We start from the raw sequence: 22,968 nt of genomic DNA on the forward strand, positions 1-22,968 counted from the left end.
ACGCAGCCTCCTCCACCTGCCCTCTCTAGGGAGATGAGTGGCAAGTCCAAAGGGGCGTAAGGAAGGGCAGATAAGCCCGTGAGGGTTGTCAGCACCTCTGCCTGGCTCCTGCAGGTGCTGCCACTGGGCCAGCCACCACACATCTGTGTGCACAACTGTATGCATTAGCCAGCCCTGCACACTCATTCGTATGTTTTTGTGTGCACGAAAAGCTCATTCCTCTCTTACAAACAGAACAAAAGTCTGCTGTTACATGGACAAAGCAAAACATAAGGCTTTTGCTATTGTTTATTGACCTACTACGTAATCAGCATGTTGAAAATTATTTTTAGTTTACTTTGAAAAGTACTTCTGCTAGACCCTTCTTGTATGACTCTTTTTTTGGTTCTACGAATGTGTAGTAAACAGTGCAAAGCAAAGGGCGCTTGTATACTTACAAATGTAAAGACATTTTGGATGAAGAAATTCTGTAGAGCAGTATGTTTACTTTGCATTTCTGAATGGTAGCAATTAAAATTCACAGCTGCTGGCTGTCCAGATGTTTCTTGCATTACAGCATTGTAATTTGCATTAGAATATATTGTGTTACTGCAGTAGCTGTAAAGTGGTCAGCTCTCACAGTCTAAATGCTGTATACAGGCTCCAGTTGGGATGGTGAGCATATTTCCTGCTCATATCAGGTTCCTCTCCTTCCCACTGTTTCCCCGCTCTGTTAGCTTGACATGTTTGTATTTCTCAGATTAAGACTTTTATTGCTCGGCATTCAAATCAAGTAGGGGACGTATTGGCAGGTCAGAACTGATGTATGGATGGTTTCTTGGAAGAGTGACACAGAAAAAAAGACCCAAGTTTTGAATCAGAAGTTTCCCTTTGGCATTTTCAGGCAGCAAACATCCCTCTGGTGTCAGAGCTTGGCATTGATGATATCCATTTTGATGACTTCTCACTTGATGTGGATGCCATGATTACTGCAGCCCTGCGGATGTTCATGGAGCTTGGAATGGTGCAGAAATTTAAAATTGACTACGAGGTAACCATCTGCGCTGCAGAGATATCTGCTGCTTTTGTCTTGGCACTGCTCTGTCCATTTGTACACTTTTAGTAGCACTGATACAATTTGTACTTTTCAGACTCTGTGTAGGTGGCTTTTGACGGTTAGGAAGAATTATCGAATGGTTTTGTATCACAACTGGAGGCATGCTTTCAACGTCTGCCAGCTAATGTTTGCCATGTTAACTGTAAGTATCCAGCTACAGACACAATCCTGTAAGAGCTTTTATTGCCCCATTGCCTTACCTGTCTAAACATTTTCCAACGTTTGATTTCTTTTCTGGTTATGATGATACTCGTTCATTTCCAATGGCAATGCACACAGAATTAGGTTATTCAACTTAAGGCGGCACATATTTGGCAAAACCTCATAGTGTTTTAGCGACAGTGATATCACAGGCACATAAAAGTGACTGAAAACAGATGGCTGTCTTGGAGTGAGCTTGTTATTATAGATCTTGATCTTACAGAGATGTTTTTCTTTTGGAACTCTTTGATTTGACATTTATTTCAAACTCTTAAATTGGGAGGTACAAAACCAAGGAAGATTAGAATCCCAGAAGAAATATTTATTATGTTGATGTTTATTACCTTCTTATCCAGGTTCATCTAAATAGTTGTAGAAGGTATTGCCTTAAAACATTTTAAAATTATCTTCCAACATAGTGATCTAAGTGAATCTTGTGTCTACATTGGACACTGCAACACTTATTAACTATTAACTATTACATGTTCTATTAACATGTATCTCCATCAGTACCTGTAACTCCTCTCAGCATACAAGTAAATCCTGTTGAAAGTACCACTGCTCTTACTTGCTCTCTCTCCCTACCCTACAGCAACCTCACTGCACGGAATAATCCATGTTTGGCTAGTTAATTCTTGTAAATGTATCAACAAAAAGCTTTGTGGTCCTGGATGTTTAATATTCTGGTTAATATGGCAAAAGAGAAGCAACATGTCTGTGTGCACACAACACTTTCCGGTGTACTTTACATTTTGGGTTTGCCTTATCTCCAGATAAAAATAAGAGTTCAAGTTTTTACATTTTTTCATGTTCAGTTTTAATGGCTGGAGTAATCTATTGTGAACCTTAAAGCAGTCGTATTAATAGCGTTTGTGCAAGTATCTATTTATCTGGGTTATCGTGTGCTTGTTCCCTAATTTTTAATCCCTGAACGTTTATGTTCTCGTTGCTGGCCGGTCTCTGCGGCGTGGTTAGCATCCGGACCCTGTCCGTAGAGGTGGAGGCTCTGCAGCCTGCGCCGTTCGCAGCACAGGTCAGCGCTGTGTTAACAGGGACTTGGGACAGGCCGCGGCCTGTTACCTGCTCACAGGGCACAGCTGTCTTGCGCCTGGGTTCCCAGCTGTCCTACTTCGTTTGACGTTGTCTCTGTGGCACAACTGCGTGTGTCGGGCGAGAAAAAAACAGGGTATGACATCCCCTAGCAGGTAGATGTTGGTATAATGCTAGGTCTGTCCCAGCTACGTGGGTTTGCTTCTGTGAGCGTTTACGGAGGCGTAGCGAAGTTGCGCTGTACGCCGTGAGACAAAGGAAACGGAGACGTTCAACAAGAGAGAAAGGTCACCTCTTCTTCTGGGCGTGAGGCTGTTCAGCCAAGCAGAATTAACGGCGTTTCAGCGGGCACTTTCTGATGGTCGCTAATGAAATCTCATGGTTAGGCATGGACATCGGTCGTTTTTAAGGTTTTGTAAACGTGACATGCTTTTTTTTTTTTTTTTTTTAAGTTATAGAAAAATGGAAAGCGTTTTACTCTGAGCAGTGAGGGCAAAGTCAGGCCGCTGGGAATTCCGTTAATTTCTGCCGAAGGCTGCCGGGGGCGAGGCGCCCTCGCACCGCGCCGGTGACGGCCTCTAGGTGGCGCTCCGAGGCCGGGCTGTCGGCGCGCTGCCCTCCCGGTGGGAAGCGCGCTCCCGCGGGCGCCCCCGTCCCGGCCGGCGGTGACTCCCTCGGCAGCCAGCCGGCAGAAAGCCGACCCCTGCTGCTTCATCAGCCACCAGCAAGCCTGCGAGGCCTCAACCATAAACTGCTGTGACTGTGGTTCTCAAACCATAATTTCAAGATCCTTTAGTAGTCAGCACACGGATGCAACAAGGATTTTCAAGCCAAGCTCATTTCATCGCCCGCGCTCCCGGTAATAAACCGAATGAGCAATTCCACACGCAGGGCTGGATGCTTGTGCCCACAGCATTGGACTCGCCACGCATCCCACCCCGCTTCCCTGTGGCTCTCGCTGAGAACAGACTGAGTTCAGGTGTGTGATCCGCTTCGGCTCTCCCTTACAGAGACAGAAAGACTGATCTTGTGAAAAAAGACACAAAAGAGAGTCAAGAAACTAGTAACAGCACAAGCCTTGCTCTTACTGCATTTGTCTTGGGGGAACCATCCGAGTTAGTACGCGCCTTGTTTTTTCACCTGCAAAAAGGGGAAAATTCTTTCACCATCAGAGAGGGGCTCTGATGGTTAAGAAGGCACTGCTTTGTGCAGTTGTTGCACCTTAGTCCTGATTTCTCCATGACAGTCAGCAATATTGACTGCACCACAAATATAAATCGATAGGTCTCTTTTAGGGTATTTTCAGGTAGGGCTTACTATAGCATAGTAATGTCTAATCTGTAATGCAGTAACCTTTAATGGCCCAACCATGCTCCCACTGAACGCAGAAGGAAAATTCAGCTGGGTTGAACAAGCCAAACAACAGAAAACCAACAAAGGTTAAACCAGTTGTTTCACTCCTGGGTCAGCCTTCTGCACATCTAAGGTATGTTCTTGTATATCTAAGTATGTATTTTCTGTCTCTGGTTAGACACTGAACAATTATAAGCCCAGTCCTGCAAGCTATACTTCTGTATTTCAGACTTGCCCAAATATTCTGAAGACAAGCGCTGAAGCAAGACTGCTCCTACAAGTTAAGGACGTCACATGAGCATAAACCGCAGGATCAAGCCCAGGCTTCATTATCAATGCCTTTGCCTAAGACAGTTCACATTAATACTTATTTCAAAAAGTAAAAATGAACAAGGAAGCAATACAAAATTAAAATCTCATCTGGTGTGCTAATAACAAAACATACAAATGTGGGGCAAGGAATAATAAATGCAATTCATTTCCTCACATGAAAGAATGACCTCCATAACTCACTGGAGACGCTGCCACTCATGAGTTATGGGTCATTCCTTTTCTGGTGAAAATAAATTTTACTGCACCGTCATCTATAGCCATGTATTTTTTTTTCTCTGTGTAAATTAAAAAAATAGGGAAATGTAATCCTCTATTTTTTTGCATTATGTTCAAAGCAGATATCCCCTTACTGTAACATTGTTTTAAATTAAATGTTTTTTTTAAGTGAAATATGCTATATTTCTGTCATACATTTGATGACAAGACTTTTGATTAAATAAAATGTTGCATTTATTTTTGGGATATTGTTACTGTTAATAAATTCCTTAATTGGCTTTCCTGCATTTGCAATACAGGTTGAATCCTTGAGTTTAATCAAAGCTTGTGTTATGTTAAAGAATATTTCTTACAGCATCAATTTTATATTATAAAACTTCTATTTTAAGTTGTTTTAACTTAGCCATGAACGTTTTCTCTAGATTGAAACTTGACACGTGGCATGGTGTCAGTTACAAACCTATTTTTTAATCTCTTTTTAAAAAACAGACTGTGATTATTATTTGTTTTATAAGAGCAATGTTTAAAAAATAAAAAGAGAAAACACTATTTTTTAGATAATTTCCTCTTCCTGGGTAGCTGTTACTGAAACTAAAAAAAGCAATGCCACTAGAAACCAGGAGAATCTTTCATAATATTCGAGTTACTCTGTACGCCAGTGGATTCTACACAAAAGGAATCTATTCCTCATATTTGATCATCTTTTCTGATATGTAAACTTTGAGCACAATTATAAAGCTTTTGTAGCAAGTCCTGCACTCCCTCAGTCCCCACTGAAATGCATTCCTGAGCACCTGGGGGAGCTTGGCTCCCTGTCCTGCCTAAATATTAACTGCGGCCACATTTCAGCCTATGAAAACAGAGACCATTTGGATTTGAACGTGCATTTATTTAAGTAGAATTTGTGGTCTTCAGGGTGAATGGCAGAGTTTTCACATGGTATTGCAGCAATTCACTGGCATTTCTGAGTGGGTTGTAAGTTCCTGCCAGGTAAGGACATCAAATCCCACTGATAGTCACTGTCTTTGTATCACTTAACCCTCCTCTTGCCAGTGGGTGAAATTATGCCCCATTGAAAATCAATGGAATCCAGGATTTCCTACACACTGTTAGTGTTCAGCCTTGGTTTGGTCCTCCAATACTTTATATTCCTTTTATATAATTTCCTTTCATGCTAATTAGATTGTGTGGCTAATTGAGGAGTGTCATTGGAGACTGGCACTGTGGAAACACAAGTGTTATGGTTTTCCAGCTCAGCCAGTCATTTTTGCAGGCAATACGCCCTTATGCTTCTAAAGAGTTGAAGAACCAGGTTGTTTCTGCCATGGGTAAGATGCACGGCACCAGAGAGGTCGTGTCCCACGCAGGCTCCAGCACCTTCTCCAGACAGGATCTGTGCAGGATGCTTGAGGGTAGCAGTAACAGCAGTATTTCTTTTCTGACATGAGGCAGTCCAGGCAGGAAAACTGCTATGGCAAGTATCCACGAGAAGTACAGTGGCAAAGAAATGTTTCTAGGATCAGCTCCCCCATTCACATGGGTTTATCTGGTCTGAGCTGCTTATGGGGAATTTCAATACGTCAGTTTTCAAAATTCTCTCCTAAATTCAAGTGAGTATCTGCAGCAGAAACATGCCATTTGAGACTTTTCCTGTTTAAATCATGCCGCTTCATTTCATGTGTCCTAGATAACAAATCTCTTAATAGTTTGTAACACTTCCATAGAGTATATTTTAGCTGGCTTCTTTTATAGGTCTTTTGATTTAACATCTCAGCTATCTCTGACAGTAGGGATTGACTAAGATGGTCACCTTAGGATTGGAGAAATCTGTCTAAGTACTTCTCTGAACAATAATTTCAAAATGGAATTAATTTTGTTGTGTATTTCTCTGATATGAAATTTCAGTTTCTGTCTTAGTGTGTAGTTATTGGTGTTTGTTTTAAGCTCTTTTTGCCTTCAGTGCCTTCTGGGTAGTGGAGAAATGGCATGCTGGAAATGCAACAGAGAGATAATAACAGATCACTCCAAGGATGTTATCTATTCTGCTAACCATCTAACATACAGCAGGGAATATAATATGACAATAAAGCATTTATCTTCTCCTTACTGAAACATTCATGGTATCAAAACAAAGTTGACTGTTGCTCGATGGACTAACATTACTTATCCCTTCTGCTACTGATAGTTACAGCTGCTATTTTTTTTCTGCTCTCAGACTGCAGGATTTCAGGAGATTCTGACTGAAATTGAAATTTTAGCTTTGATTGTGGGATGCTTATGTCATGACCTTGACCACAGGGGAACCAACAATGCCTTCCAAGCCAAGTAAGTTTTCTAATTCTTATTACTTTAATTTGTTTTTCTTCCACAGAAGAGCAAAAGGTGACCAGGATAAAGAATGAAACATTAATTTCAGGCCTCCTAGGCCAAGGCCAAGTATTCTTATTCTTGTATGTAGTGAGGGACAATCCATCTTTATCGTTCTCTGTTCTTTTGGGTAATTGCTGGCTTGTCCTTTGTATCGGGCTGGTGATCGGGTTACCCCTTGTGAACTGACACCGCATATTGAAATGTGGTGCCAAAACTCGATGTTCTTTTCAGGCTGAGGTATTATTGATTCTGGTATTCAACCCAGGAAACCCTGAAACTGTCTATCCGGGTTGTTCTTGCTGGCTGGAATGCATGATGTTAAGCAAAACCTTGTTCAACTATTAAGAAGAAAAGAAAATATGTAAAACTGAAATCATGCTTTCACAAAAACTTTCACAAACGTATCAGCAAGTATACATAAAGTAATTCCTAGCTTACGAAGTATGAAACCGTTGCCATCATGCTGGAGCTCAGATGCATCTTGTCTGCAGCAGGTGGCTGGAGTAGCTGCCTCACCACATACCCATCAGCTGTGGAGCACGCAGGGTCCCTGGTCGGTAGAAATGGTTCCTCCCTGGCCTGCCCCACAGGCCAAAGCCCACAGAGCCTGTTCGGAGGCATGCTGCGGTGGGCAGGCGTGGGCTGGCCAGCCCCTGAAATGGCCAGTACCCACCAGAACGTGAAGCTGGATCTTGAAGGCAGATTCTTACATCGCCTGTGTGAAATCTTGGTCTGCAGACCATTTTCAATTCTAAAAATGAATTTTATTCTATCCAAAGTGCTTAGAACCTGATTCAGCAGCCCTGACTTGCATATTTTTACTGTCCAGGCTGCTGCCCTCAGACACATTAGTGAGGTAGAAGCAGGTTTGTGGAAGGTTTGACGGTACTACTTCTTACTGTGGTGGTAAGGGAACTCCCCTAACCAAGGTCAAATTGTTTCCAAAACCTGTGTTCCCTGACAACGGGGGGACAACAGGAAACGTCCCCTGACAACATCCTGGCCAAGCTGTGAAATAAAGCTGTCAGACACAGAGACTCCTCCAAATCCCGTGTTGTTTTCTCAACTTCCCGGGTCCTCTACAGTCAGAATATGAGACCTTGAGTCTCTCTTGTCCTGCAGATCCCCGCATGCATTTGCAACTTTGTTCTGCATTACTGCTAATCCTCCAGCGTGGCGGGGAAGTGGTCAGATGGTTGTCCAAAGATATTTGAAAGACAGGGTGATGTTGAATTAGCGTATTTTGTCTTACCTTTTGCAAAAATACTCTGCTGCAATCTGTGCATGCACGGGCTGCTGCATTTCTGGGGGTGAGTTGCCTCAGTGAACATCACTCAAACTGATGTTTCTGATATTCGCTAAGCTGCCATTTCCTGAGCTATTGGTGTTGCTGTACAGTCTCAATGAAACAACGACACTGTCTGGATCTTCAATCACCATAGCAAGGAAAATCAATTGCAGTGCTCAAAAGACAGAGCTCACGGTGCAAAGGTTACCAAGCACTGCTAGATGCCTTTTTGCAGCTGAATCTTGAAGAGAATCAAAAAAGACGAGACAAATGGGAAGGAATCTCAGCTGATTGATGTTTATGTTCCTAATTTACAAAAACGAGACCTACGATTTACATCCTGACCGTTTTAGGCTCTGATTAAGTTAACCACTTCTCCACTGTAACATTCCACAGCAATATCTCTTGCGCAGAGGGATGGCTGAGTTAAAGGTAGAGGTTTCAGCATTAGACTGCTATCGCTTATGCTTGTTGTTTGACAACAGAGTACAAAGAAGAGGCTACCATTTTATGACTCCATAAAGAAATTGCTGAAGACATTCAACAAAAGACAAACATTACCACGCATGTATAAAACACCCCTGAAAACAGCTGTAGTTTTCATAACAGTAGCTATGATTTATTCCTCTAACCTGACTTATAAATTTAAGCATCGCATTTTCCTATTTTATCTTCAGTGCTCAATGCCGCTGTTCTGTGTAATGAAAGTTCAAGAGGTCTATGATGGAGACAATATCACAGTTGTCTGAAATGGCTCCATTATATATGTCAACACTACGTCCTCTAGGGATGATGTTTCCTGGACATCCTTCTCTCTAATATAGCTGCTTCTGATAATTAAATATCAGTATGGTGCAATTTTATAGTATATGCTCCTAGGAGACTCTTTCTGTTTGTCTCTAGCATAATCTCTTATTTCTTTGGAAAGAAAACCCATCTTGTCGCTTTAGGCTGGGTCCCAGAAGTGAAGTAATGGTGATCAGTAACTATCCTGACAATCCAGTCCTGTTCTCTGCACCTCCCAACAGTTCACAATTTTATAATTGTGTTCTGTAGATTTTTGTTCTTTAAACTTAGAAAACCCACCTTCCCTGTGCATTTTGAAGCTAATTTTGTTTTAGACAATCAACGTGATGAGAAAATACATTCTGAAGAGATGCTAAACTTTACTTTTATATTCACTGCTCTCACTTGTGGTTTTTTTGTTTACCTTAGTATTTTTTTAAGTGCATGGTTTTACATACAGACAGAACCTCACTGCATTTGCAGTTGTTTTTTTGTTGTTGTGTTTTGGGGTTTTTTTTGAAGAGTTTGCAAATGCCTATTGTAAGCCATTCTGGTTATAGCTATTAAGAACGAAAAATAAAAACTAGTAGCAGAACAGCCCATCCTAGCTGAAGGACGTTACCGTTTGTCTTTACTGCACAGTGGTGCACCCGTGCTGTTGCATCGCTGAGGCACTTTGAAAGTTGCATTACAAAATTTCATGTAGTTCCAAGAAAGTCTTTAGTCAGCTGATTATGTTTAGCAAGGTCTGGAACATAAATGACTTGTATCTGGCGTTAAATTAGTATTTTGATCTTGTCAACTGTCTCTCAAGTGTGGTTGCTGAAATGGAGAGTGTGGCTACATGCTTTCCTTACTAAATTGTCTCTGAAACTTGCTTCGTAAGCAGACGAGCAGTATTTGTTGACTACCCGTGTTCTGTTTCAGGAGCGGATCAGCCTTAGCTCAGCTCTACGGCACCTCTGCTACCTTGGAGCACCACCATTTCAATCATGCTGTCATGATTCTCCAAAGTGAGGTACAAAAGCATTACTATTAATCTCACTGTAAGCTGTTGGGCAGTTTCAGCCAGAGAAAGGAAATACCACACACAGTACCTTTTCAATGCCCTCTCCTTGAGGAATTATTTATTGGTTACCACAAAGGTCACAACTAGCACAAAATTAAACAACTACAAATGCTGATCACAGAGCCCAGAGATTATATTTGTCTCAATCAGCTAGGGGCAAAGAGAACATATCCTAATCATATTGTCAGCTTTTCTCAGTCTTCTTACATATATCCTTCTTGGTGGTTTATAGGTAGGTGAAACAAGCTCTTACCTTTCCCCACAGGTGTTGTATTCAGAGTACCACAGTCATCCTTTACTGGACCAATTTAATTTCTTTTGACAGTCTTTCTATAATCAGTATTTTTATGATAGTTTTGCATAATTTTACTAAATGATTTTTTTAAAAAAATTAATATCAGTAATATCATGCTGTCCAAAGTACACTAGCTGCTTTGCAAATACATATAAAGACATAATTTTTGCCTAGAATATCTTATGCACAACAGTATGCAGCATGCACTACCCCAGAGATGCAGTAAGTGAGAAAAGCAGAAGGATGGACACGCAATCCTTACAAAACAATGGATGTATTTTGTTAATTTACACAGATAGGTTTTTACAAAATGCATTCAGTATATATAAAAACAAAAATGTTTTTCTTGTGGCACTATTGGAGACTATATGCTGATCTGCAGTAACTTTTGAAGAGCATCTGGGAATGTCCCGTGATCACAGACAAATGGGAACAGGGTGATGGCTTTACCTCTATGTACAGCGCCACAGAGATTAGTCATGGGACTGTGGCTTTAGTGTTCCGTTTCTTGACATATTAAAAAAAGTAGATATAAGAAAGGAGAGCACCAGCACGAGACTTAAGCAGCTCAATCTGTTTAGCTTAGTCTAGTTTAGCTAAAAGGTGTTACTAGGAATTGAATGGCTCCTTAGACTACCAGGGAAAGGCATAAGAAAAAACAGCATTTGAAAGTTCAAACAGACTGGCTCAGAATAGGAAAAAAGGAAGGGGGTTTTGTTCTTTGTTTTTCTCCCTAAACCAATGGGACTGTTCAGCCCCTGCAACAAGCTCTCCTGGGAAATAATCATTTCTCTAGTTCCTGAAATCTTCATCATGACTGAATGGCCCTCTGAAGACAGGCTCAAGACGTGGACAGCTCTGTGAAAGTTTATAGCTCATGTCAGTCTAGATACCTTTCTTTATCTTTTCCAGCTTAAAAATCAAGAAATTTATGAAAAAAATACTTTTTTCCTTGGAATCCACTCCAGCTTCTTTCAGAGATGTAAAATATTACTTAAAATGCAAGTCCTCCCCTTTGATCATTCAGGCAGCTGCTTCTCCAAGTCCTCATTTCTAGACCAGAAAATTAATCCTATAGGATTTTTAGCCAATAAATACTATTTGCTAATGGAACACAACACCCCTTAGTTTGGAATAGATGCAGATTTGGATCCTCCAGTCTACTTAAAGATACACCAACTTTCACCAGCTGAGCAGTTGGTCCTTTCTCTAAAATAAGCTGAAATTAGATTATATCCTGTCCACTAATGTTGATATTCTAGTCTGTCTTTGCTATCTAGAAGGAAGCATAGTATATCATATTATTTCTTTAAATTTTTATCATGTTGTACAAAGGAGCTATTTATCCTTTACTCTTGACATGCTAACCTTAGTATAAGTGATCTTGAGCTTTGTAGTGACGTGGTTTAATACACCATGAAACAGGTCAGAAAGTCAACAGATATTATAGAATAACAGACAACTTGGTAAATTACCCCTGTTGTAAGAGCTGCTATTTTCCTGATATATTTTGCTTTATTTCTTTCCGAGTACTTTGGTTTCAAAATTGTTTTTCATAAATAAGCTTTAGATTCTCGAATCCTTCTCAATATTTAGCTGAAAAGAAATAAGCATTTCATTGTCACAGAGAAGACCATCTTTTATGCACGGTAAATTATTTTTTTAGTCCAACAATTAAAAATACTATCTCTAAATAAAAAATACTATCTCTACATCCAGACCTTATCTTGTCTATGTCCTCAGACCATCATGGTTATAGTAATCCTGTTGCTGGAGAATTCTTGTTTTTAAGGGCATTTTAATCTTCCTAAGCAGTAGATGGCAGTGCATACTGAATGTGTGCATTACAGTGCTAAATACCACCAAAATAAGACTCTTTAGCAAGAACCTCATTATTTCTATAGGTGATTAGGAAAAAAAAGAACTTTAGTACTTTTATTTGTGTTAATTTAGTTATATGTTACTAATGTCACAAAGACTACTTTTTAAGCTTACATTTAGAATTTTTCATTAATTATGTTTGTTCCAGCTTATTTTCTCTAGGATTTCATAGAGAAATTATAGGATCTCTGTCCCTCTTAGTTTTCAGAAATTTAGTTACAAAAGGACCTTCCTGCTCTCAAATAGCAATATTAAATAATTTGTTTCCTTCCATTCTGGCCATGGAGCACCTTTCAAATTCTTAATCCATGATCCCTTAAAAAGTAGCTTATTGGGCCTACAAAGGGCATTTAAACTGCATAAAGTTGCAGTTCTTTAGCCTGCATAGGCAATGCTTCTCTACGCCGTAAGACAACGCAGTAATGGGCAGAGTGAGCAAATGGGCTGTTTTGGATGAAAAACTGATTTAGTGTCTTTGACTGCTCTAACAGCAGTTTGTGTGCTTGCAAGCAGCAGCACAGATAAATCTATTACAAGCACAACTCAAAAGCTGCAATACACAGCTCCCCAAAACGTTTAATAAGAGGAAAGATTGAGATGTATCCGTAGTTTTTCCCTATAAACTGAGTCTGTGCAGGGTCAGAGCAAAGAGTAAACCTTTTCTCAAGAGGTTATAATTTCAGCAGAGTTTAGAAAAACATCCCAGGTGTTTGATTACAATCGTCAACTCTTCCACCCCAATGTAATCTCAGCAGTATTAACATTATTATTTTGTCATAGTTTTGCTACGAATCAGAACAAGCCTCTGTTACACGGAAACAGTAGACTAAAGAGTTAGAAAACCTTTTAAAAACCTATATTGATTGCTAGCCCTTTACCTCTTTTATCTCTTTCATTATAGGGTCACAACATCTTTGCTAACTTGTCCTCTAAGGACTACAGTGACCTTATGCAGCTTCTAAAGCAATCGATATTGGCAACAGACCTCACTCTGTATTTTGAGTAAGTATTGGCATTCCTTGTATTTGACAAATGAAAATTCGAAGAACTTACTCTAATGACCTATTAAATACCAATAAGGATATATAATATGAGAAATTAGTGTTTAGCTGTGGTTGAAGAGATTTAGTCCAATACTTAGTATATCTTAGGCTAATAAAAATATCTCAAGTGTCCAAGTAAGTTTTGCTTTAATGTGTAACATGTCTGTATCAACAAAAAGCAAGTGAAATCCCAGGCTTATACTTCAAAGCAATCCCAGGAATCAGTTACAGCTCGGTCCTGTAATTCTTCTGTCCCTTCTGTGATTAGTTCTTCAGGCATGTAGAAAATCAATTTTAGAATTCTTTTCCACCATTTCAGAATTTCTAAACGTGTATGCTAAGGAATATTATATGTAGTTACAAACCCAGTTGCAGAGGTAATGAAAGCATACACATTGCTTCTTTGAAGACACATTATGCCAATTTGCATCACATGAGAACAGGTCTTAAAAAGCTTAACGCGAGAGAAGTGTAAGAGGATCTCTCTCATCCAGTTTTCTTCCTTTTCCTTGTTTGCAAATCAAATCTCTAAGCAGACTTCAAGTTGGTGCTATCTGGTGTTTTTCAAATACTGTTAATTATTACCAATGTCTTCCCAGTAAGAATGTGTGGGAGCATGCGTGTAGTCGGGGGAGTCATGGTGTCACCGTCACATTGCACTTTTGACATCCCCCTCTCTGGCACACGCCTGTGGCTGACTGACAGGGAGAAGCGCTGTCAGATGTGCAGTTTCAGCATACTACCTTCCCAGCCATGACAATAATTCATCTTTAGGAATGTTTGTTTGATGTCCGTTAGCATCCTATTGCAAAGCGTGCTGGGTAGCATTTAGTAAGGTTTTTCTCAACTTTTAGGGGGATATACGTGGATTCCCCCGCTTCTTTGTGCTGATGGTTGATACCAAACCAAGTTTCCAGAAAACTTCAGGCAAAGTCTTTGCCCTGAAATTGTTCAACTATCTACATCAACATTGTATCTTTAACTGTTAATTGCAAAAATACTAGCTGGGATGCTGCAAAGTTTGCTTTGTCTTTTTTTCTCAGTATTGGGCTACTGTGCCGAGGGCTGTTTCTAAACAGTACTGGCAGTAGACACCCTGATACTCTTTTGTTTCCTGCAAGTCTGTTCTCAGAGAAGTTGTATTAAGAAAGGGTTTTACTTAATAATTTTAATAGAAATAACTTCTAAATATTAGTCCATGAAGAAATTTCTGCTTGCCAACATGAAAATCCTGAGCAGGACAAATAAACGCTTTTAAGCATACTCTTTTTGAAGCTGTCTGTCAGGATCGCTTGTTATCTGGGGGGCTGGTATGACAGGGGAATTTGCTGACAGCTTTAAGTGAGATACAAGGACCACAGGGATGTGTCAGTACGGGTTGTCCTGTCTCACCACAAATAACAAGTGCTGCAGAAATGTTTTGTGTTGTCAAGGAAGAGATGAGTGGCAGGGGCTGAGAGGGCAGCTGCCCTGGCTGGGATCCTGCTGCAGCCCCTGCGAGGGCCAGAGGCTCTGCCCTGGAGAGGGCCCGCGGCAGTGCCTTGGGAGGGAACGCAGTCCAGACCCAGATGTGATGGAGCTCTCTTCCCTGCCTGCCTTAGGTTGAAAACTACATGGACAAGTTGTCTTTCTAGTTTTAATACAGAGAAATAATGTCCAAAAAGGGACAACAGCTGAATTTCAAGATTATTCTTCCTTGCTTGCATAATTGATTTTTATGTGCTACATGAATCAGAAAACTTTTAGCAAATGAGGCCTCTTTACTCAGAAGTCTGCAAATAAGTTATCATTTTCTCTTGTGTTATTATGATTCATTAATCAGGTAGTTGTTACGCTACTTTACTACCAAAAGTGCCTGAAAATCACTCCCTGGAAACGCTGATGATTCACACTTCTTAAAGCCACCCTATGTGAACAGATGTTTCCGCACAAGTACCTAACTTGTTTTTTCAGTTTGCTACATGTTCAATATTTTTGTAGAGAAGGAAATGCTCATATCAGTATTATTAGAATGCCTAAACCTAATGATCACAAAGTCCAGCTAGCAAAACAGCAACAAGACTCCAGGCAGAGCAAGGCTTTATGACCTTCTCAAGGCACTACTTTTCTACAAACAAAAAGATGACTTTCAACGAAAGATCAGATGGAAAATATGCTTGATTTTAAAGATAATTCTAAATAATGATGCTTGTAGAAAGTACAAGAAGCAAAAGCATGGAACCAAAATGAAGTTTATGGAAATTCACTCAAATGATGTCTTGAGCCACTGGCCTGTAGAGCAACTGGATTTGCAAGACAACTTTCCCTTCCAGGCAAAATACAACCAGAGTCAATGTTACTCAAAGACATTGCAGAATTGCTATCATTTTGTTTATTTCTGAAATCCTGGCATATTATGTTTGCTTAATAATAGCAAACTTCTTCATTTTGGATACCATGCGTAAGCAACCAGTAGGAAACACTAAATTGTTTCCTTATATGTGGCTGCTTTCCTCAGGTTGACTCTTTCCTACACTAGAAATTCTTTGTGGAGTTGGGCTACTACTTCTGCATCCATTTAAATGGATTTCAATGAAAATTCTTATTTTAAAGTTTTCAGCTTAACATAAGGCCCTCACACTCACATTTTCAGTTACTGTTTATGGATCTCTATATTTTAAATGTGAATGTTTGGGGTTTCTGCAATGTCATCTTCCTGAGCTTTCAGCTTTAAACATTCTTGCCTGTTTTTTGTCCAGTAACATATGAATTGCCCAGAATATCCAATACTTCAAAATGAAATCATTACCAAATTTTACATTGTTAGACTGGGCACTGAAATACAGGGTGCAAAAATCCTCGCTCTCTTAATAGAGTATGTAGTTGTTGAGGATCTGCTCAGGATTAGGCTGGTTTAAGGTTTATGTGCCAGCTACTCTTGGCCATTAAAATTTTCATCATTGCAATATTTATTTCCAGTGGGGCCATGATGCTATGACTTTGTGTGAGAGAACTGAATTTTGTTTTCTGCATGTGTGACTTTGCATTGTCCCAGCAAATTTTGCAACGTGAAACTCTTTTATATCTTATTTCACAAAACATAAGGGATTAGATATTATGATATAGTCCTTATATCTCCCTGTTTTAGTTGCTGTCATAAAATCTGTTATAGAAAGACCCTATAGTAGGAGTGACTGGTCATATAACACATGACAGTCAGGGACCAGAATAATGCAACATGCCCCACATAAAACTCTGTCCATTGGTCAAGGGCAGTGTTCCTGGAAGTGTGCATCTCTTCATGTCTAAAACCTGTACTGGCTGTTGTCAGACTGTGCTTTCAATACTGACTGTTCAAAATTTCAGTCTAGCTGAAGTAAACGTAGAAAATACAAGACTTCGCAAACTCTCTCCTATTGGGGAATCTAACTACATTTCCACTTCACAAAGAGATAGTCTTCTATGAGATGGGGCACTGGACTGTCACTCAGAACTTTAGGTATTTGCTTTCCAGCTTTGATGCTAATATGTTGTGTCACTCTGGGCAAGTTGCTCCATCTTTTTGTACCTCAGCTTCCAGGATCCGTTTCATATTGTAGTCGCACTGTGTGCAGTAAGAGCCGCTTGGAGTCTCTGTGCCATAAAAAATTGCAGACTATGATGAGTCAGAATTTTGGTACTTAAAGGCACCAAACAAGCATTAACATGTTCTGGCTCATGTGCTGTCCATCTTTGAGGACATAGGTAAGATATTCCAGAATACAAAGCATGGGACCAAGCAGGGAAACCTAGCTTCTAGAAGATAAGAACTACTAACTCAAGACATCTGCAGCTCTTGTATCTCACTGTTCTGTTCTGTGTGCTGGAAATAACAGAAATTGCATGTCTCTGAAAAACCCTTCAGGATCCAGAAATAAAAATCATTTTGCAAGGACGAGTAAAAAGAAGTGTGCGTATATATTTCAGAGGTGTTTCTATTGTCTGTCTGTCCGCTGCTGCAGTTGAACATTTCATGCTTCCATGGAAGACTGAACATTTTGGTACCATTTATTTCCTTATCTGCGGAGACCATAAATACAATATTGCTTTTACAAGGCAACTCTGACATTGATAACAGACATTTATAGAACATGTTTGGAAATTAGTATGTTTCGCTTAAATGGACTGTCAGTGTAACGACTTTAACAATAATACATGAGGTGCAATGATTTCGTATCATCCAGAGAACTGTGTTTCTACTGCAGTGCTGCCCTGGAAGTGTCTTGTTTCTTTCTCTGATAATCTGTTTTGTTGCAGGAGAAGGACCGAGTTTTTTGAACTTGTCAGTAAAGGTGGTTATGATTGGAATATAAAAAACCACCGAGAAATATTTCGGTGAGCGCTACTGTTCTTGCTTTCTGTTTATTTCAAAGTGTAGCCATATTTGTTTAAGGAATTTCATGTATCATGGAGTGAAGACTTAGAGTAACAAAAGAAGGAAACTTGTTTTAAAAATAGGATCCATGATATGAAATATATGGTATGATTTCTAAACATTACCAAATAGCAGGGATGTAATCAGTGTGACCTCACCTTCTCCATTCCTATTTCTGCCTTCACAGTCTGTCATGTTTTCTTCCCTTTCTCCCAGCCTCACCAGTTACTGCTCAGCCCTGCTGCTCTTTCCCCAGAAAGCAGCACTATTCGGCCTCAGGACACAAAGATCTTTCTTGTCTGTTTCCCCATTCCCTCCTCCTCGCAGCTGATTTCTTTCAGTGGCCATGCTTCTCTCTGCTTTTCTAGTCTGTACCTGGGAATTTGCAGACACACGGTACTCTTCTAGCCCTCACAAATGATCTGAGCTTGCATCCTATTGAAAACCTCAGACATTGTGGGCGATTTGAGTACACCATGCTTTTGAGACAATAAAATGTGTGCATTTGCATATGCATGCCTGATTATGTCTCATTTTATCTGAAATTTCATTAAAATTCTGTTTCCTTTTGGTCTTTTGACCAAAATATTGGCCATTTTCTATTTTCCATATCATTTCACCCATTCCTAATTTTAGATTCAGGCAATATATTTGATTCTTCATTTTCAGTGCCCTTGTTCTTCATTTAAACTTTCTTAGACTTTTATCTGCATCATGTACTGTACATAAACGCTTTCTACAGCTGAACAGTTTCTTTCTCCTAATGCATATAAAACATGGTTGTAGCTAGATATTAAACTACTGTGGAACAGTATAGCTCATAATAAATCTTAAATTTTTATTGTAGATGAGCAGTAGAAACTGCTTAAACAGTGTCTGGGATGCCTCCTGTGATTACAGGTTCTCTTGCTACAGCAGTCACTTACAAATAGGCATATAAATTAATCCAGTTTGCAGGTGTTATTATGTAATAATACCCTTACTTATATCATGTGAAGCACATGCTTTCTGATATATTATAGGTATTAATGTAAGTAGTGTTAGAAGTATTGCAAAATTAGCAGTTACTCCCTTGCAATATCATTTCTTTTCTAGTGTACAATGCACAATGCCAAAATTCATCGTGTGATGACCTGCAACACATTAGGCTTCTTAGGCACAATTGTGATGTAAAAGCCATGCTGATGGCTGAGATTTCAAACATGTCATTCTTTTCTGGAGGAAAAGGTGCCAGGGCTGACATTTTATATATGTATTATTTATTTATGCATCCAGAGCAGAGTTGTTTAGAAATCCAACAAAGGTTGATTCAGCTTGTATTGTTCATTTCTGTTTTTCAGATCAATGCTAATGACAGCCTGTGACCTTGGAGCTGTGACCAAACCGTGGGAGATTTCAAGACAGGCAAGTCATGATTAATAGCAGGGCTGGGAGGAGGCGGGACTGGCGGGACAATATTCCCAGGGCCCTGGCTTACAAGGGACCAAAACTGGAATCAATTTACAGCGGTATTAATGCTATAAAAAAATAGCAGGGGGTTTCTGCAAGAAATGGTTTATTGCATAATCTTTCCATGTACACATGCTGGTGAGCAGCATGTAGGTACTTGAAGAGATCTGGCTTTACAACCTCTGCTCTTATTAACCTTTTAAATCCATATCAAAAATGCATGGATTAAACAAAAAAAAGTGTTAGCCACACATAGCTGTGCTTACTTGTTTTGTCCCAAAGTTTTCCTTGGCAGTGGCCAAATCTTCCCTAAGTCAAAAATACCAGCAGATGATCTGCAAACTTTGATTAACATAAAATCTTCAATATATATGATAAGAGAAATGCGTTCATTTTCTCAACACTGATGGAAAAAACTGCAAGTGTAGTATAGAGCCTTTTTAGCATCCTGTACTTAGAAACAAGCAAATAAAAATTCAGGCTTCTGCTACTGAGTAGGCTCTTTAGAAATATACATAAAACTTGGGTCCAGCATTGGCGAACAATTACAATGGAAGAAAGCAACCTGCCCCAAAGTCTTGTCCTTTACCTCATGATTTTCCATTATTGCCTCTTCTAGGCATCTTTCCTTACTCAGCATCCATCCTTAATGTTTCCTGTATGCATGCTAATAATTCTCTGTCCTTTACTGAGGTCCAGAAGGAGCCAGTAGAAGGCAGGCTGTGTAGGGTTTTGGAGGAACGTACAGCATCTAGAAGCGAATAGGAAATATACCAGTGCAGCTGAGTGTGGCTAAGCACCTGGAAGGAGTTTGACTGGCTTAACAGCAAACTGATGGTTAAAAACATGGGGTGAATAAGAGAAGCTAGACCAGATAACTAGTGAGGCGCGAGCAGCCAGATTTCTTGGAGAAGGGCGAGGAAGTAACAGAAGCTGAAAGGGAGTTGCCCTCCTTTGTGGTAGTGTGAAAGTTACACGCACATTAACTCAGTAAAAAAGCATTTATGTGGTGAGGGCTTCAGCTCAGCTTGCAGTTTTGTCAGATGAGTCTTTTTTGCCTTTATAAGCAGACTATGATAATAGTCCTTCTAAGGCTGTTAGAATATGGTCACGTCTCATGGAAATCAGGGAATTTGCTCGTATCCTGCAGTGGGGAAACGAGTCACAAGATTTTTCAGTGCCACCTAGCCACAGCTACAGTGTGTGCAATCCCTCCTCATTTTTCCTCTTTAACCCAGTTAGCTTCTCCATTTTCTTTGACAGCCAAAGTGTCAGGCAGGGTCAGTTTTCCATGTTGTCAGTCTTTGTGCTATGGTGCTGAATTAGTGCTGAAGTCTCTGGCAAACTGTTTTTTTATCCTTACCGCGTTTGAGGTCTGCAGGTGAAAATTCCCCTGCAGCCTAGTGTACAGGTTTACTTTAGGTTGAAAAATCCAGTCTGGGATTGATTGAAACATTACCTGGTTGAGCAGAGAGACTAGTAAGTCCACAGAGGAAAAATAGGAAATAGTTGGACCTCAACTGTCCAAAAGGAAAAAAAAAACACGACAACTGAGGAAGAAAGAGATTAAACTCTATGAATCAAAGGGAACAAAAGCGATACGTAAGAAGGCAAAATTCAGGAAGAGAGGATAGAAACAGACAAAAGAAGAGGGAAAGGGACACAAGTAGAACAGGATCAGAATAGCAGTGAGACACAGGGGTGAGACTGTGTCTTGATTATTTTTATACAATATACTTGGCAAACCTTTAATTGCTGCTAAGTTGTTAAATTATTCCTCTATCTGGAGTATTGATCCAGAATTTTATTAGTGTGCTGGGATTACATACATTATAAAGTTCCAAACTGTGTGATAGCCTGGCTCAAGATTTAAGAGTAGTTTATAACATCACTTTACCTACTTCCAATTTATTTTGGTACTCCTTATTTCAACTGTAACAAGCTTAGGATTTGTGAATGTTAGCTACCATGCAGTTGCTAGACCAGGAAATTTTATTTTATGAAGTGCAGGTCCTCTTAGTTCACTCTCTTGTGCCTTGGCGTTATGAAATAATTTCCTAGCTTGAAAACAATAAGGAGGCATGCCAGGAGCTTTAGGAACTGAATGACATCTTCAGTAGATCAGTTTCCTTTTTTTGCATCTCAAATGTCAGACATGCCTACCTTCTAAGCCTCACAGGAGAAGAGTACAGCACGTAAAGGCTACTATATCAGGATTGCTCACTGTTTGACTTCCTAACATTCCTGTTGTTTCCATAACTAATTTTGGTTTTAGATCTTGTGTTCTTCTGCAAAGCACAAACTTCTGCTGAATAGAGCATCTTCATTCACAAAAATCAGAAAGATGTATTCCAACTTCCAACCCACCAGTTCTTGATTTTGATTCAATATGATAATCACAATCTGAGTTCATATTTAGATATTCAGATCCTATAGTGATGACATTCATGGGGAAAAAAGTAAAACCTAGTGGGGGAAAAAAACCTTTATGATTTCACATTAAAGTAAGACAACAGAGGTTATTGGTTAATTAAGTTTCTTTGACAAGTGAAGTTGTTTATATAGGGCAACAGCCTGTAAATACCCAGAGAGCTCTTGCACGTTTTACAAAGCATTTTTACAGACATAATGGTGCATGCCAACAAGAACCTATAATTTTCTATTCTGTTCTCAATACTTGAGTAAGTTGCATATAACTGCATTGAGTGCTACCTCGACATTGCAATGTAACTCCCCCAATCAATTCCCTATCAAAAAGGGATAACTGTCAGTGGTTATGGCCTATATATATATATATATCCCCTAAAGGGATAACCTATCAGTGGTTATGGCTATTTATACTCCCTGTATGCCTAGTGCTGAAAACTATACAAACATGTGCCCAACATCAGTCATGTAAGTGGGGCTATTCACTTCTTTACAGTTAAGCAAAGGCTGAAGTCATGGTTTCAACAAGAACTCATTACCCTAAAAATTATGTGGCAAGAACTCTAATCTTTATCATGATTTATGTTTTAGGCAGCTGAGCTGGTAACCAGTGAGTTCTTTGAACAAGGAGACAGAGAAAGATCTGAACTCAAACTCACCCCTTCAGTAAGTTTTTATCACTTCTGAAATAGTTACTAACTTGAATAGGGTAAGAAAATATCATTGGGTTCATTCAGGAAAACTGTATTTTGTATGTAAAGAAAAATCTTGGAATAAATAAGAGCTCTGTCCAATAAGGACATGCATTTAGAGCCCTATATAAAAGCTCTTCAGTCAACTCAGTCACTTTTGCACGGAGGCCTTCCCCCCATTTTCTGTACCTATTCCCAAGGTTATTCTGTCAGTTAATTTTCTAAGCAACAGGTATTGTTTTTAATACACAGTATTCAAATACAAAATCACCAGCTACTAATGGATATCAAAATTGTCAGATTTACTTTATGCTGCAGCTGTGTTATTTGATGTATCAAATGCTGAAAAGCATTTTGGTAGGTATGCAACTAAATATAACACTGTGATTGAAAGAATAAATTGGTATGGAGTGGAATATAGGCAGATGGGTATAAAGTGTCAAACAAGAACTAAGAAAAAAAAGTTTCATAAATATTTTCAGTGAACAATTTGAAGAGAAAGCCTTATCCAGGTTAAATACCTCAACATGTTGACAAGACATTATCTGGAGGCAACAGGAGAAGGATAAAAGAAAGTATTCTAAAGAATATAACTTACAAGCCAATCACAAATATGTTTATGCTTCCAAAAATAAAAAGACCACGCCAGTGGCTCAGACTTGTTCTCACTTTGATAATACTTGCACATGAGCCTGTAGTGATGTAATGAAGTTAATGAAGTTAAAAAGTTTGTAGTAAACAAGGCTCAGATACAAAACGGCTTTTCGGTTTGTATACTGTCAGAGGCTGGGACATTAATGGATTTCTTCCCTATAGTAGATCTGTGTGTACATCTCAGAAAAAAATGGTAGCTATAGTCCAGTAGAAGAGTAATCAGTCAGTCGCGGTATTCACAATTCTGAGACCAGTTCTAGGCCTGAATAGCTGCAAGTACCATTCCATATAATATGGATATATGTGCCTCTCCTGCCTTGTATATAAAATTTGCAAAATGTCTTTCTCATGCTAATGAAGCATAATAGGAAG

General features: G+C 39.5%; 1 protein-coding gene across 1 annotated transcript in view; it reads left to right on the forward strand.

The window, feature by feature from the left end:
• Window positions 1-22,968, forward strand: part of PDE11A (phosphodiesterase 11A) — a gene marked incomplete at both ends in the record, with an annotated part of 139,464 nt that overhangs the window by 100,941 nt on the left and 15,555 nt on the right. The window contains 8 exons of the mRNA XM_082312211.1: window positions 884-1,030; window positions 1,131-1,238; window positions 6,465-6,574; window positions 9,621-9,711; window positions 12,840-12,940; window positions 17,257-17,334; window positions 18,715-18,782; window positions 21,846-21,916. Coding sequence (XP_082168337.1) covers window positions 884-1,030; window positions 1,131-1,238; window positions 6,465-6,574; window positions 9,621-9,711; window positions 12,840-12,940; window positions 17,257-17,334; window positions 18,715-18,782; window positions 21,846-21,916 — 774 coding nt within the window. The remainder of the gene's footprint in view (window positions 1-883; window positions 1,031-1,130; window positions 1,239-6,464; window positions 6,575-9,620; window positions 9,712-12,839; window positions 12,941-17,256; window positions 17,335-18,714; window positions 18,783-21,845; window positions 21,917-22,968) is intronic.

Source organism: Platalea leucorodia, assembly GCF_965183815.1.
Source record: "Platalea leucorodia genome assembly, chromosome: 5".
Taxonomy (NCBI): Eukaryota; Metazoa; Chordata; class Aves; order Pelecaniformes; family Threskiornithidae; genus Platalea; species Platalea leucorodia.